This window comes from Miniopterus schreibersii (genome assembly GCF_964146895.1).
Source record: "Miniopterus schreibersii genome assembly, chromosome: X".
In the NCBI taxonomy this organism is placed as follows: domain Eukaryota; kingdom Metazoa; phylum Chordata; class Mammalia; order Chiroptera; family Miniopteridae; genus Miniopterus; species Miniopterus schreibersii.
In genome coordinates this window covers 997306-1011092 of record NC_138104.1, presented here as the reverse complement: position 1 = coordinate 1011092, position 13787 = coordinate 997306, and the positions used below count along the sequence as shown (strand labels likewise).

The window sequence follows — 13787 nt, the reverse complement described above, 5'->3', positions numbered from 1 at the left end:
CCAGCCAGGACACTGTATGTGAACGCACTTTATCGGGAGGGCAGGCCCTTTCCCACGACTCCGTTTGCCCTTGTACAGGAATGGGCACTGGAGCTGTCGACAGAGGACGCCGAGCGCCTGACCTCAGTCAGCCTCACGACCTGTCGCCGACCTTTACACCTTCCGGTGTTCCTCAGAGTTCGCGCACCCCGAGCCCGCGCGCCTAGCGTTGGGCCCGGTCCCCGAGCCCCAGGAGGTTTCTGGTAGGGCGCATGCGCGCGCTCCAAGGCCCGCGCGGAGACCGAGGGCGGGGCTGAGGGGGCCGAACCCTTGGGGGGAGGGGCGGCGCCGGTCACGTGACATGGTTTCACTGTTTACACGCGGAACGGCCGGAGCGTTTGGCCTCAGTCAGGCGTTCGGCTCCGTTTCGGTTTCACTTCCGGTGAGGGGCAGCCTTAGACTGGCGGGGAGCCTACGGTGAGAGCCGGCGGTGGTGACGGCGGCGCCTCTGCTGGGGGGCGTGAGGTAGCGCGGCGGCGGCAGCAGCTGGGCCTTGAGCGCCCGCAGTCCACCTCTCCGCGACGGGCTCCCGGTGCCAGCAGGGCCGTCGAGAAGATGGAGGAGCTGGTGGTGGAAGTGCGGGGCTCCAATGGCGCTTTCTACAAGGTACTTGACTCCAAGGCAGGCCCCATCTTCGACCTTCTTTCCCTCCCTTTTCTTGTCGGCCTCGGCGGGAGGCAGGCCTGGGGCCCTCTACCCTAGCGCTGCGCCGTGGGGGCCAGGAGGCGGGATGTCGTTTGGGAGGGAAGGACCGGACTTGGGGCCTGTAGGAAGCCCCTGGAGCCCCGCTTCCTCTCCTGCTAGCGGCCCTGGCGCCTGCCAGAATGAGAAACGAACAAGGAGGAGAGAGTGCCCTTTTGGGGACCGAGCCCCGCCTGGGAAAGCTGGGAATGGGCGAGGGCCAGCGGCAGGTAGGAGATCCCTGCGGGAAGGGCTGATATCTGCGGGAAGTGACTGCACGGCTTATTTCTTTTTTACTAAATATCTTTTTCCAGTGGGATCCGGGCCTGACGTGAGGGTAGTTGCTGAAGAGCGGCGGGCGCTTCTATCGAGCTGCCTCCAGCCTTGCAAAGAGGGTTGGAGATCTCCTTTCGCCTCTCTTTTCCGGTCCAACATTGGGACTTCGGAGAGCTCCACAGTTCTGGGCAAGGGGTGTGAAGAAAAGAGTAGTAAGAAGCTGTAGTCAGTACCAAATCACAATGGCAACTGATTTTTAGTGGCTTCTCTTTGTACGTTTCAGAAGAGATTTTTAGATCCAAAACTTTCAGGAACACACTGAAATATCCGAGTAATGCATTAAACAAGTTACTAATCTTGAATATTCGCAGCCCCCCCTCCCTTGTAATAAATTTGGGCAAATTCAGAAATAAAGAGACTTAAGCATCTAAAAACATTAGCAACTCTTTCTACTACTTAAAAAACAATTTTTTAGCTCTCCAAAGACTTGAATATATGCCATGAAACTTCAGGAAATTAACTGAATGTTATTACTAGGGAATTTTTTTAAATGAGTGAAAATAATTGTTTTGTACTTAACTGCTCTGATTGTGCAGTGTTGCAGTGCAGTTTGTTGAGGTTTTAAATAGGCTTGATCGTTTTACTGTGTGTTTTTCTTCTTTAACCTATACCACTTCAACTAATATTTTACATTTTCAAAAGGAGAATTAAAAATATTTTGGCGTGTTAGTAGTGCATCTGTTGGTACATACTAACTCTAGATCTTGTAATCTGTAAATTCTAGTTTCCTCTTCAGTGTGCCTCTATAACTTCTGCAGGTAATATCTCACCTTACTACAGTTTTGGCTATAGAAGGTGTGTATGACAGGAAACATGGAAGTTAGCTGTTACCATTGTCCAACAAGATTCTTAAATTTATTGTACAACAACTTAAATGTTTCAAATGAGATTTGGTTGACTGAAGGAAAATAAACAATTGACTCAATTATATATATGTTTACCAATTTTATGGAGATATTTGGAGATCAGAATATTTCATAAGTGAGTAAAGTATGTAAATTATTCCATGCTTTTAGCAAAAAAATAAAACATTTTGTTGTAAAAGGAGCAATAACCCAACATTTATGTTCCTAGCCTCACCAATATAAAATTGTTTCTGTTGACTGCAGTCAAATTTTTTATTGCATTTATTTCAGTGATCTATAATTTCTGCTAGTTTCTGTAAACTTGTTCTGGTTCCAGGATTGGCAGTTTTGCTTATTCCATTTGTGGTGCTAAGTATTAAATAAATATAAGCAAGGACTAATGGTCGAACAGTATTCTAATCTGTGATATTACCTTAGATTGGTGCTACTCTTATTTTCTTTTAGCAGAGTTTGCTTATTTTCTTATTATAGAGGGCAAGTAGTGCATCCTGGTCTTGAAGGATTTATCGTCATCTTCCAGCAACCTATGATTTGTTCCCATAATTTTGCTTGCAGACTGATTGGAATATAAGAAATGCCCTTTATCTTTGCTATCAGTCCCCTACTTTTTATTTTACTTAAAAAAAACCACAAAGTTGCTTAATTTGAAGGTGAAAAAAAAGAATGGGTTGTCCTGTAGTTTCTTGAGGGGAAATGGGAAATTTGAACAAATGTGTGTAAAGAAATTGCTGTTATATTTATTTAATTAGGTTTATTTTAAAGAAAACCTCAAATGATCTGTATTGGTGGAAAAGTACTTTCTATAATGAAAAACATTTAAACTTTTATAGGATTCATTGCAGTGAGTTATACAAGTAAAGCAAAAGTAAACTAAGTTGCTTGTCCAGTGGGATTGGCAGAAAAGATGTTCCCAATAAAAAATGAACTGTTGCGGAGAAATGTTACATTTATGAAAAAAGGAACCTGGTTCATCAAATTGATAGAAAAGCCTTTAAAAACAACACAACTCAAAGGACTTCAGTATAATTGAACTCAGACTTTGATTTGCCTAACAAAACCACCTTATTGCAAGGGACAATTCTTCATCCTCTGAGCACATGATACAGCCTTGCAATACAAACTGGGTATATCATGGGAACAGTTGAATTCTTTTAAAAAAAAAGTAACTCATGCTCAGGATGCAGAATTAACAGACCCATGAAACCTAAACCCTAAGATTGTAACAGCTCACTTTTTTCTCTCTGGTGTTTATTCTTAAAAACTTGAAAGTTAGATTTGTTAATTGTAAAGCCACTACTATTATGCTTAGGTATTTTTGTTTGTTTGTTTTACTTAGAAAATGTTAGTCACATGTACAACTTATAGAGCCTTACGTTATCTGAGACATGAAGACACTTGCTTTATACCTCATAAAAATCTTTACAAAGCAGTTTTTAAACTAATAATGTTGAAATACAGACTTTATTCTAGGGGTATCTGCCTAAAATAGTGTAGTGGGGGTTTTGTTGCTGTTTGGGGTGGTTTTTTTTTTACTGAATTATATATTGAGAATGATAATGAATTAACTCCCATTTTGGATGTGGAATGTATGTCATTCCAATATGAATGTACTAATATACCCCAAGATATCTAGGTTTTGTATACTAGTATGGAAGTGATTAAAGATGGATAAGTCATATGTTGGAAACATAACGTACAACACCTTTTCATTTTCTGAAAATACAGGGTATCCCCAAAAATGTATACACATTGAGTAATTATAAAGGTAGTGTTTATTAAAATACATTTTATTCTCAAAATTGAGCTATCAGCTGTTAACATGTGTATACATTTTTTGGGATACCCTATATATTGACTGATATGTAATATGGTGTAAATATAATAAACTGCATTCTTATTGTTAGATTATGTTTTAATATATTTTATGTTTTTAAGTTTTGTATCTGAGGATAGACTTTAATTTGGTAAATAGTAATATGGAGTTAGCAGCTAAATATGACAAAATCTACAATGGAGGAAATTTTTTTAATGAAGACATAAGTGGTCCAACATGTCGTATCACTTACATAGCCTGCTAGAAATCACTGTTTTACTAAACTTGCATAAGGCACTGTTCATGTTTCCTCTGAACTCTCTAGACTTAACTTTGCATACAGGTGATATTCTGTACTTTGAGGAAATGAATTATTCAATTCAACCACTTTTTTTTCTTCCCAGAGTCTAAATAACCTTTTTAGTGTGCAGTATCTTTGTGGAAGCATTGTTTTCCCCCGTTAAACTGTGTTTTCCAGCTTCATACTCAGACATTCTGAAAACCTCCAAATAATGAATTAAATACAAAATTCAGTGATGTAATAATTGGATTTCTGATTCCTGTCCACTGTGGAAATGTACTTCCTGAGATGATTGCTATCGCGATTATGATAGCTGTCAACAGATGCTGACCTTTCTAGGTGCCAGGCACTGTTCTAGGTGCTTTCTCTCTGTTAATTTATTTAATCCTCTCCCACAATCCTGAGGTACTGTCTTTATTCCCATTTTATAGATGAGGATGTAGATGTACAGACAGATTAGGTAAGTGAGTTACTAGTATGTGTCAGAGCTAGTAAGAGTCAGATCTGGGATTTGAGATCAGGTAGTCTGACTTCCTGAAATGATGAAATTTAGCTTGAAGAAATTAATTGAATTTTATTTCCTGCCCATTTTTTACTTCATTGTATTCTTTGATTGCATTTACTACTGTAACATGGCTTTAGCATTCTATAAGTACAGTTGCAAGGTTATGTTGCCATTTTTTACTGTTGATACAAAGATGTCTTGAAATGTCGTAAAATGTTCAATTGATGTATCAGCTTCCTTTTCATTAACTCTTGCAACTTGAAATATTACACTGTAATTCTTTGTATGAATGCCTTTAAGTAAAGTTAGAAATCTTTGACCTTGCTATGAAATTGGCTTTTGTTATTTCTAGAGCACATAAGAACTGAACTATTCAAAAGTTAGAGTACACTCCCTGCCTTTGAAAGCTTTTGTTTTAAATAGTCACCAGTTGCAGATTTTCCTCCCTTTAGAGAATGTTTCATTTAGGAAATAGACAAATGTGGTGAATGAGTGTGATTAAACTGTGCAATATGTTTTTGGCAAATAGAAAAAAATATAGCAGTGCAGTAAGTGATTTTCAGAGTGCTTCAAGGTGGTTTGGAAAACAATCCCCAACATTTGTAAATGTTTTAAGTCAGTGTCGTCCATTGGAACTTCATGTGATGATGGAAATGGTTTCTACTTGCGTTGTCCACTACAGTAAGCACTAAGCCATGTGTGGCTATTGAGCAATTTAAATATGGCAAGTATGAGTGGGAGACTGATTTTTAATTTTATTTCATTGTAATTAATTTAAATATAAAAAAGTCACATATGACCAGTGGCTTTTATGATGGACAGCACAGTTTTACATAGCAGCAATAGTATTGGAAAGACACCTGATTTAATGACAACAGTTCTTCACCCAGCTGTAACAGGGTTCTCTTAGCTAACTAAAGGACTTAACATTTTCAGCATCTAATATACTGTAAGGAATTGATATTAATTACAGTTGACTTTTGAACAACCCTGGGGTTAAGGAGCAAACCCCCATGCATTTGAACTCCCCCAAAACTTAGTTTTCCCTTAGTATTCGTGGGAGATTGGTTCCAGAATTCCCCTCGAATACCCAAATCCTTGGATGCTCAAGTCCACTATATAAAATTGTTTAGATGAATGTGTAGTCAGTCCTCTACATCTGCAGTCTGTCAAGTGTGGATCGAAAACATACAGGTATTTATTGAAGAAAAAAATCACTGTAAGTAGACCTATGCCATTCAAACCCATGTTGTTCAAGTGTCAACTGTACTGCCAAGACATGCAAACATAAAACTTTTGACAATGATGAAGACAGAAGCAATGGCCTTCTTGGTAAATAAGAGATCACCTTCTAATAAGAGTGTTTATTTTAGTCCCTAATCTAATCCCACCCCCCAAAAGTAGAGTGTTAATTTGGTATTAACTTCATGTGAAGAGAGAAATGTGTGTGGGAGAAGTCTGTTCTCCCCATTCTCCATAATTTTGGGGACTGACTTTGTAAAAGTAAGAGTGACTAATTCCTACAGTTTTAACTCAAAATCAAGCCTTTCTGCTCCTGAAGTAATACTGGGAAAACAACCCCTTTGAGCACTGGGGGCATGTACCCTTATAAAATCTAATATATTCTGAAACATCATGATCAGTATTAAACTAGAGTTCTCAAAAATATGCTGTAGAAATTGCTTATGATTTAAATGTAGCTGAGTAAATATAAGCCAGATCAAAATAATAGGAAGAAAATGTGGATACTCCCCCAAACCAGCAACTATAAAGATATATACACATGTTTAACTTAGAAATAATAATTTAGCCATGTTGGGTATTGCAGAACATCTAGATTCCATTTTAGTCCACCTTTGTCTTATAAGGAAACTTCATTTAGCATAGCTTTACTTTTATTTTTAAAACATAATTGCAAAAGTTTGGTGTCTCTGTTTATGTATCTTCAATATAAATGTTTTCCAGGGCGTTGCCTCACCTACCATTGTTTGTTTTTTTTTTTGTTGTTGTTTTTTTTTTAATATATCTTTATTGATTTCATAGAGAGGAAAGGAGAGGGAGAGAGAGAGACAGAAACATCATTGATGAGAGAGTCATTGGTCGGCTGCCTCCTGCACGCCCCCAACTGGAAATTGAGCCTGCAACCCGGGCATGTGCCCTGACTGAGAATCGAACCAAGATCTGGATCCTAGGTCGATGCTCAACCGCTGAGCCATGCCCAGCCAGGCTGCCATTGCTTTTGTTAGGAGCAGCTAATTAGTACTTGACTTAAATGTTTTAATTTTGTATTTGGGTTAGTTTCAGTTTTTTAAAAATTCTTTAACTTTGCGCCTTTGAAGACATACTTATTTACCAAGACATTTGCATTGAATCATTTGTTTAACACATTTATTGGACTCCTATTATATACCAGATATCGTGCCAGTTAGTGAGGATAAAGACGTTAAAGAATGGTCTTAATCCAAACTAGTTATCTTCCCAGTATCCAAAATCACCAGGGTTTTCTTTAAGAGTTCTAGCTAGTTCATAGTTCTAGCTCTTACATTTAGGTCTCTGATTCATTTTTTTAGTTCATTTCTGTATATGTTATGAGGTGAGCGTCAAAGTTTATTCTTTTGCATGTGGATATCCTATTGTCCAGTAACTTATTGAAAACAGTATTATTTTTCCCATTGAATCCCCTTGGCTTTTTTTCCCCACAAAAGATTTATTTCTACCACACCCTTTTCTCCAATTCTAAATCTTTGTTCCTGCTACCCCTTAGGTCTAGGTTGTCTTCCTAACCTCTACTCCCTTTTGTTGAGCTAACTCTTCCTTTAAAGTTCAATAGGAACCTCACCTTCTTGTATCTTCCCTGATCCATACATCTATACACCTTCCCTCTAATACACATACCTTTCCTCCAAGACTAGCATAGGAACCCCTTAGGCAATGACCCACTTAATAACCATTCAGTTTTTAGTAGACACTGAAGTCAAACAGTAAATAAGACCTGCTACCTCTCCTCCAGGAAGTTTGCTGTTAGTAGGAAAATGGGTAATAGCAATAAAATGGGATGAGTTTATACTAGGGATAAGCACAGGATGCTATAAGAATGCAGAGGACAGAATTTAACCTAGTCTTCAGGGTTTTCTCTTAGTAGGTGAGATCTGAACTGAAACCTAAAAGACCAATAAGAGATAGCTAGGTTAAAAGAAGGGAAGGACAGTTGGCAAGAAGGAACAGCATTTACAAAGAGAGGCCCAAGTAGTTTAGCACTGCTGGGTCACAACTTCCAAGGATGTGAAAGATGAAGCTTGGAGAGATGAGCCAGGTCATGAAGGGCCTTTTATAGCCAGAGGAATTTGGCTATAATCATTGCAGGTAGGGAGAAACCACGGAAAAAGAGAAATGTACAGAACAAATTTGAGTAAGAAGCTTAAATCTCTCAAGCCACTATAAAATGAATTAAGATATAAAGCTCCTTAGGTCTCCTTATGCTTTGTCCTACTCCTTTAATTGTCAAAACAAAAACGGAACTTCCCACACCTGTTAAAAACTTAATTCTACAGAATTATGGACAGCATGCTGATTAACAAATTCTTAATAATTGGTTAGCTATTACTTTTGTTATGTCATTTTATAGAATTACGGACAGCATGCTGGTTAACGAATTCCCTGTAATTAGCTGTTACTTTTGTTATGTCTTTCTGCAGATTGCTAGCAATTATGTCATAAGATTTTAAAGATTTAAACCTCTGTACTTTATTACTATTTTTTTCTCCAAGCGCCTGTGAGATTGAGAATTTAATTAAACTCTGGTAATTGGACTTTTTAGTGGTATTAGCAGCATATTCTTTAAAAAAATTCAGTGTACTTGTGTATACATATATTTGAGGTTACATTTAGTCATTTACTAGCATATACTAAAATTTTATTAAGGAGAAAAAAATAGGTTACAACAGATCTATACTGGCTGGCATACGGCTCTGGAACAAGTTTTATAGTTTCCAATAATTGTAGCCTGAAGTATACCTCCAGCTTAGCACTCACTACCTCTCCTATTAGATGCTCAACTCTGGAACAGTCTTTTCATGTTTTGTTTTAACTAATCAGTATTCCTAGGGCCTAGCACATAGTAGATGGCTGTATACAGATGTGATTCATGAATGAGTTATCCTCACAAAATGACAAACTTTCATTTGAACCTCCATTTTATTCTTAAACGTAAAGTGTTTGGTAACTGTGAAATTTAACTAAAAGCAAATCATCTTCAAGTTTAGAAGTTAATTTAACTCTTTGTTTTTACAGGCATTTGTAAAGGATGTTCATGAAGATTCAATAACAGTTGCATTTGAAAACAAGTAAGTGTCTTGATATACATCAAGACACTTGATGTATATCAAGTGTTCAGGTTCTTTAATATTTTATGCTAATTATTCCTTTTACTCATTTAAAAAATTCAAGTCTAGTTTGAGTGTTTTTCAGGAATGGATCTTTGTGTTACTGACCAGTAAGTTCCTGAAAAATTCAATATTAAGCCAATGGAAAAACTGTTCCTGCTAATGACCTCAGAGATCCCTTTTGTATAATCTTGATCCTTACATCTCAGTTTCCTTGAATGTGAAGAAAGAAGCCACATCCTTCTGTATTAGTAACTGAGAGTTTGGATAGGAATATTTATAATTGTTAAAAAATGAAAATGGATTCACAGGTATTGGTAAAATTGATGTGAGTTTTGTAACGTTAAATCTAAAATCAGGGGTTTTAGTTTTCTGGTATATTTTATTGGAACTAATGTTTACCCTTTAACTTATTTTTTATCTGTTTCATATATTTATAATCAATAATAGCAGCAACTGATCTTTTATGCTTTCTTGTGCTAGATGTATAAACATACTTATAAGTATAAACATGCTTATAGGCCTAGGAACATTAGGTATATGAAAGCGTCAATAATGTAGATGTTAACATTTTATTGGGGGAGACCAGTCTCTTGATTAAAATTTGTTTTCAATTACAGTTTACATTCAGTATTATTCTGTATCAGTTTCAGATGTACAGCAAAGTAGCCAGAAAAATCATGTACTTTACAGAGTGGTACCCCTGGTTCCCCAAGCACCCACCTGGCCCCACACATAGTCATCATGACACTATTGACTATATTCCCTATGCTGCAATCCACATCTCTGTGACTATTCTGTAACTACCAATTTATATTGTTTAATTCCTTCACCCTTTTCACCCAGTCCCCCAATCCAGTTGCATCTGACAACTGTCAGTCTGTTGTCTGTATCTATGTTTACTAAATTTTTTTATTGCTAATAAAGGCTATTTTCAGAGGAGCCATTCAAGATTCTAAAGTACGAGTAAACTCCTTAGCTACAGTGTAGATATGGTCATTATCTAAGGATTTTATTGAACTCTGAAGAATTGTCAACAAAGATAACATTTTGGCTTTTATATACCAAGAGAGTTAATAGTATATCAAAATCAAATTACAGATTTATAGAGAGAAGAAATAGATTAGTGGTTGCTTAGGACTGGGGGTGATAGGGAGCCACAGCTAAAGAGTATAGGATTTCTTTTTGAGGTGATGAAAATGTTCTCAAATTGACTGGTAATGATTGTAAATATAAGTGAATATACTTAAAACCATTACATTAAGTGGATATGATATGTGAATTCTATATCTCAATAAATCTGTTAAAATATAGTATCTGACCCAGATATATTGTAATTAGATTGCTCATAGATTATTGCTACCAGCAGAAAAAAGTAGTATTCTCTGATGCCTAAAACACATTTAGGGGGACAGAGATAAAATGATTTTAGTGTATTGAACCCTATTCTTAGCTCTAGACTAATAATTTCAGTCCAGATTATAGTTTGCATGATAGAATACCTTTCTCTAATACATAGAGCCAAAAGTTCTAGAATCTGTCTCTTTGCTGTTTCTAGTATCCATGGTTATAAACTAGACAACAGCATCACACCTCTAATGGAGGGATCTTTGATAACTTGGAGAGTAATTTTTTCTTGTAATTATACTCTTTACCGCTTGCTCCCATCACTAGGTAAACACCGTTTCCCATAAAAGGAGAGTTATCTTTATTTGCCACTCTTAGTTTCTCCTGTAGTCCTTAATCTAGAGTATTAAGCAGTCATTTTCTCTGCATTTAAGAATGTATCTAGTTTACACACTGATTTATCAGATCAGTTCTCTTTTGTTTTCAATCAGATTTCTACTATAAACTTAAAATTATTATATCTTTGGACCTACTACTTCTCTCGTGTACCGTGCCAGGATTTGATAGGTCCCTTCTTTATTTCCTTTTTGTTTTTCTGTTAGAAAAACCACCCTAATATTTTATAGAACTTCAGACTATACCCTTTCTTTAAATCATAACCTCCTATTACTGTAGTACTAAATTATTTTACATGCTTTTTATTACCTTCCTTATTTCACATATTTTGACTGAAGAATTTGAATTTTTATACACTTAAAACAATTTTTCCTTATTTGGAAACAAAATTATGTTAGCAGTGAATTTGTAACATGTTAAAAATCACTGCTTTCCCGTAAGTTTAAAAAGGCTTTTCTGAAGTAAAAACAATTTTTGTTTGTTTTATAGTTTTCAAGTTTGAATAATATCAGAGAAAGGGTTCAGTCTGATATAGGCTCTAATCAGATTTCCACAAATTTTGACTTAATTACCTACCCTCCTGTCTTATATAATAGTTCTTTAAAATAATTTTTTGGGTACTTTTATCAATAGGATTTTACTAAGAAAGCTCTTTAGTAAGAAAATCAAAATGATCGCTCTGTTATGGCCTCCAGTGTTTTTTAAAAGTTTTTCTTTTAGTATTGTATATCATTGTGGATATAAAAGAATAATTTGGTTTTTTTCAAAATTGTTCCATATCACTTTAAATTAAAAAACATAGGCAACTTACCGAACTCCTATAGGCTGTCTCCATTGGGTTTCTGTGGTTTAGGAGACCCACCAGGCCAGTGCATGCTGGTACGTCATACTGATCAGCAGCCAGCTATCCATGGCAAGAATTGACCACCTCGTGGGCTCTAAAATTTAAATGGGGAAAAGTGAGTTCTGAATTGCTAATGTGCTGACTGCCCTATTTTGCTTGGGAATTAGATGGCATTTAGTACCAGTTTCTGTGGTAATTGGAATGTGGTTAAAATTCCTTTGCAAGTAGAAGTATAGTGATGGTATTACTAACACTTACTGATACTAACATATTTAATTTAAGCATCAATGGAAATTGCTGTTATGGCCTTAGTTTTAGAATTCTTAGAGGTTGGAATTAATGAAAAAAAGACTCATTTGGGAAATTATAATGTTGATCTGTTGTGTTTAAAGAAACATTCCAAATAGAACTACAAGGCTGCTGTGCTGCATGCAGACTTTGTTGAAATGTCTCTATATTGCCCTTATGCTCCACTTAGCAAAACACTGACAGTTTTAAAGCATTTGTTTCTTTAAATTAGAAAAACAGAGGGTCACACTTAACCAAAGTTGATGGCATTGTGGTCATTGTTTCTGTCAAACCAAGAACCTTGTTAAATAATTGTGTGTTTGCTTACTTGCAGCTGGCAGCCAGAGAGGCAGATTCCATTCCATGATGTGAGATTCCCGCCACCTGTAGGTTATAATAAAGATATTAATGAAAGTGATGAAGTTGAGGTGAGTTTCCCATATCATCAAGTTATTAAGCACTAAAGGAGTGGGGGCATTTAAATTCCCTGTGCTTTTTGTACCCCTTGTCTTTAACACTGTTTAAACTACCTTCAGAATTTTAGCTGTGATGGACATTTGCTTTTGACTGAGCTATCTTAATAATGGTTTGAAATAATGCATGATGCTTAAATGTGGCTGCCCAAGTAGCAGTCTGGGCACATCTTTGAAAGTCACCTCTGATTTCCTTTGCCCACTAGTACTCGTTTCTTGCTTCCCTCAATCTCTGAATCTTTGGATGAGGAAAATTAGTTTTACAAAGGAAAAAAATTATAACTTTATCATAGGGCATCATCCTAGAATTTCTTTAAGTAGTGGTAAATCCTCCTGCTATATATTTTAAAAACCATCTATGAGTTTTAGTGTGTGTGTGTATGTGTGTGTGTGTGTAAAACCGCTTTTCACAAGGCATGCTGTGAACCACCAGCTCATGCACCATTGATGTCTTTGACCAAAAGGTGCTGTGGAGATGTAGCACATTATGTTTGTGTTTTCTCTAGTTACTGAAAATTGGGGGGGCAGGAGTGGCTTAAGGTACTTGGAGTCTGGTTTATGTTACGGTTGGTCTGTGTAGCATCCTCTCTTTCCTCCCCTTTCACACACTCCATTTTAAGCTTCTTTTTTCTCCATAATGCCTTGTTAGTAGTTGCAACTTCATGAATATGTGTGTATTAAGGAAGCAGCAAAGTAGACATTTGTACAGGTAATGTGAACTGTACTAGGTCTTTGAATTCTTACTTTTTTGTTAGGTACAGATGGTGCATTGAAACAAAAGAGTCCCTGCCTTTGATGCGGTCACATTCTAGTGAGGATTGCTAACATGGCAGGTGTAAGTCCTAGGAAGAAAAACAAGTCAGAGGGTGGAAGGTGATGTAGGGGTAGGAGTGCTGTTTTAGAGAGCGCTCAGAGAAGGTCTCTGGATGTTCAGGTCTGTGTTCTTTTCTCTACAATTTTAAATTAGAGATAGAATAAAATATTTATTTACCAAAAATATACTCAGTACCTACTAAGTGTAAAGAACTGGGCTTAGTTTTCTGAGGGGCCCCAGTAGGGAACTAAACACTGTTTAAACTTGAGGACCTTTAGCGGTTCATTTTCCCTCGGAGACGACAACCTTCCTGAAGACACAAATCAGGACTTTTAGTCTGTGTATATTAGGTGTGCTCATAATACTGTTTAGGTGGATAAAGGGGACTTTTTTCTTTTTCAAATCCGTGGCATGGCAGGTGGTGACCAATGAGACACTGTTGCTAGGGTGACCTCTCTGTATTGCCTAACAATAATATGTAACCAAGGTTACTGCTCTGGCTAGAGCAGAGTTGAAAGGGATTGATGGTGGCAAGAGGAAAAGGTAGGTTAAATTAAGTTGTATTTAGTCACTGTATTGTATAACCATTAACTTAAGTTATAAAAGGGAGGTAAGATACCAGGTCTTTTGGCTTGTCTGTATCAGAAATGCTAAGTAGTGATGGGTAGAGGGGATCCCCCCCCAACTTAGTCACATGATGGG

The 13787-nt window shown here is 37.1% G+C and overlaps 1 protein-coding gene across 18 annotated transcripts in view; it reads left to right on the top strand.

Moving 5' to 3' along the window:
• Window positions 1-278: 278 nt before the first annotated feature.
• Window positions 279-13787, top strand: part of FMR1 (fragile X messenger ribonucleoprotein 1) — a 37026-nt gene continuing 23517 nt past the window's right edge. For 17 of the 18 annotated variants that reach the window (XM_081126562.1, XM_081126561.1, XM_081126573.1 and 14 more), the window contains exons 1-3: window positions 312-645; window positions 8832-8884; window positions 12133-12226. In XM_081126562.1, coding sequence (XP_080982688.1) covers window positions 595-645; window positions 8832-8884; window positions 12133-12226 — 198 coding nt within the window. In that variant the 5' untranslated portion in view covers window positions 312-594. Of the gene's footprint in view, window positions 646-8831; window positions 8885-12132; window positions 12227-13787 lie in introns of all 18 variants that reach the window. The other variant, XM_081126558.1, reaches the window with a different exon arrangement.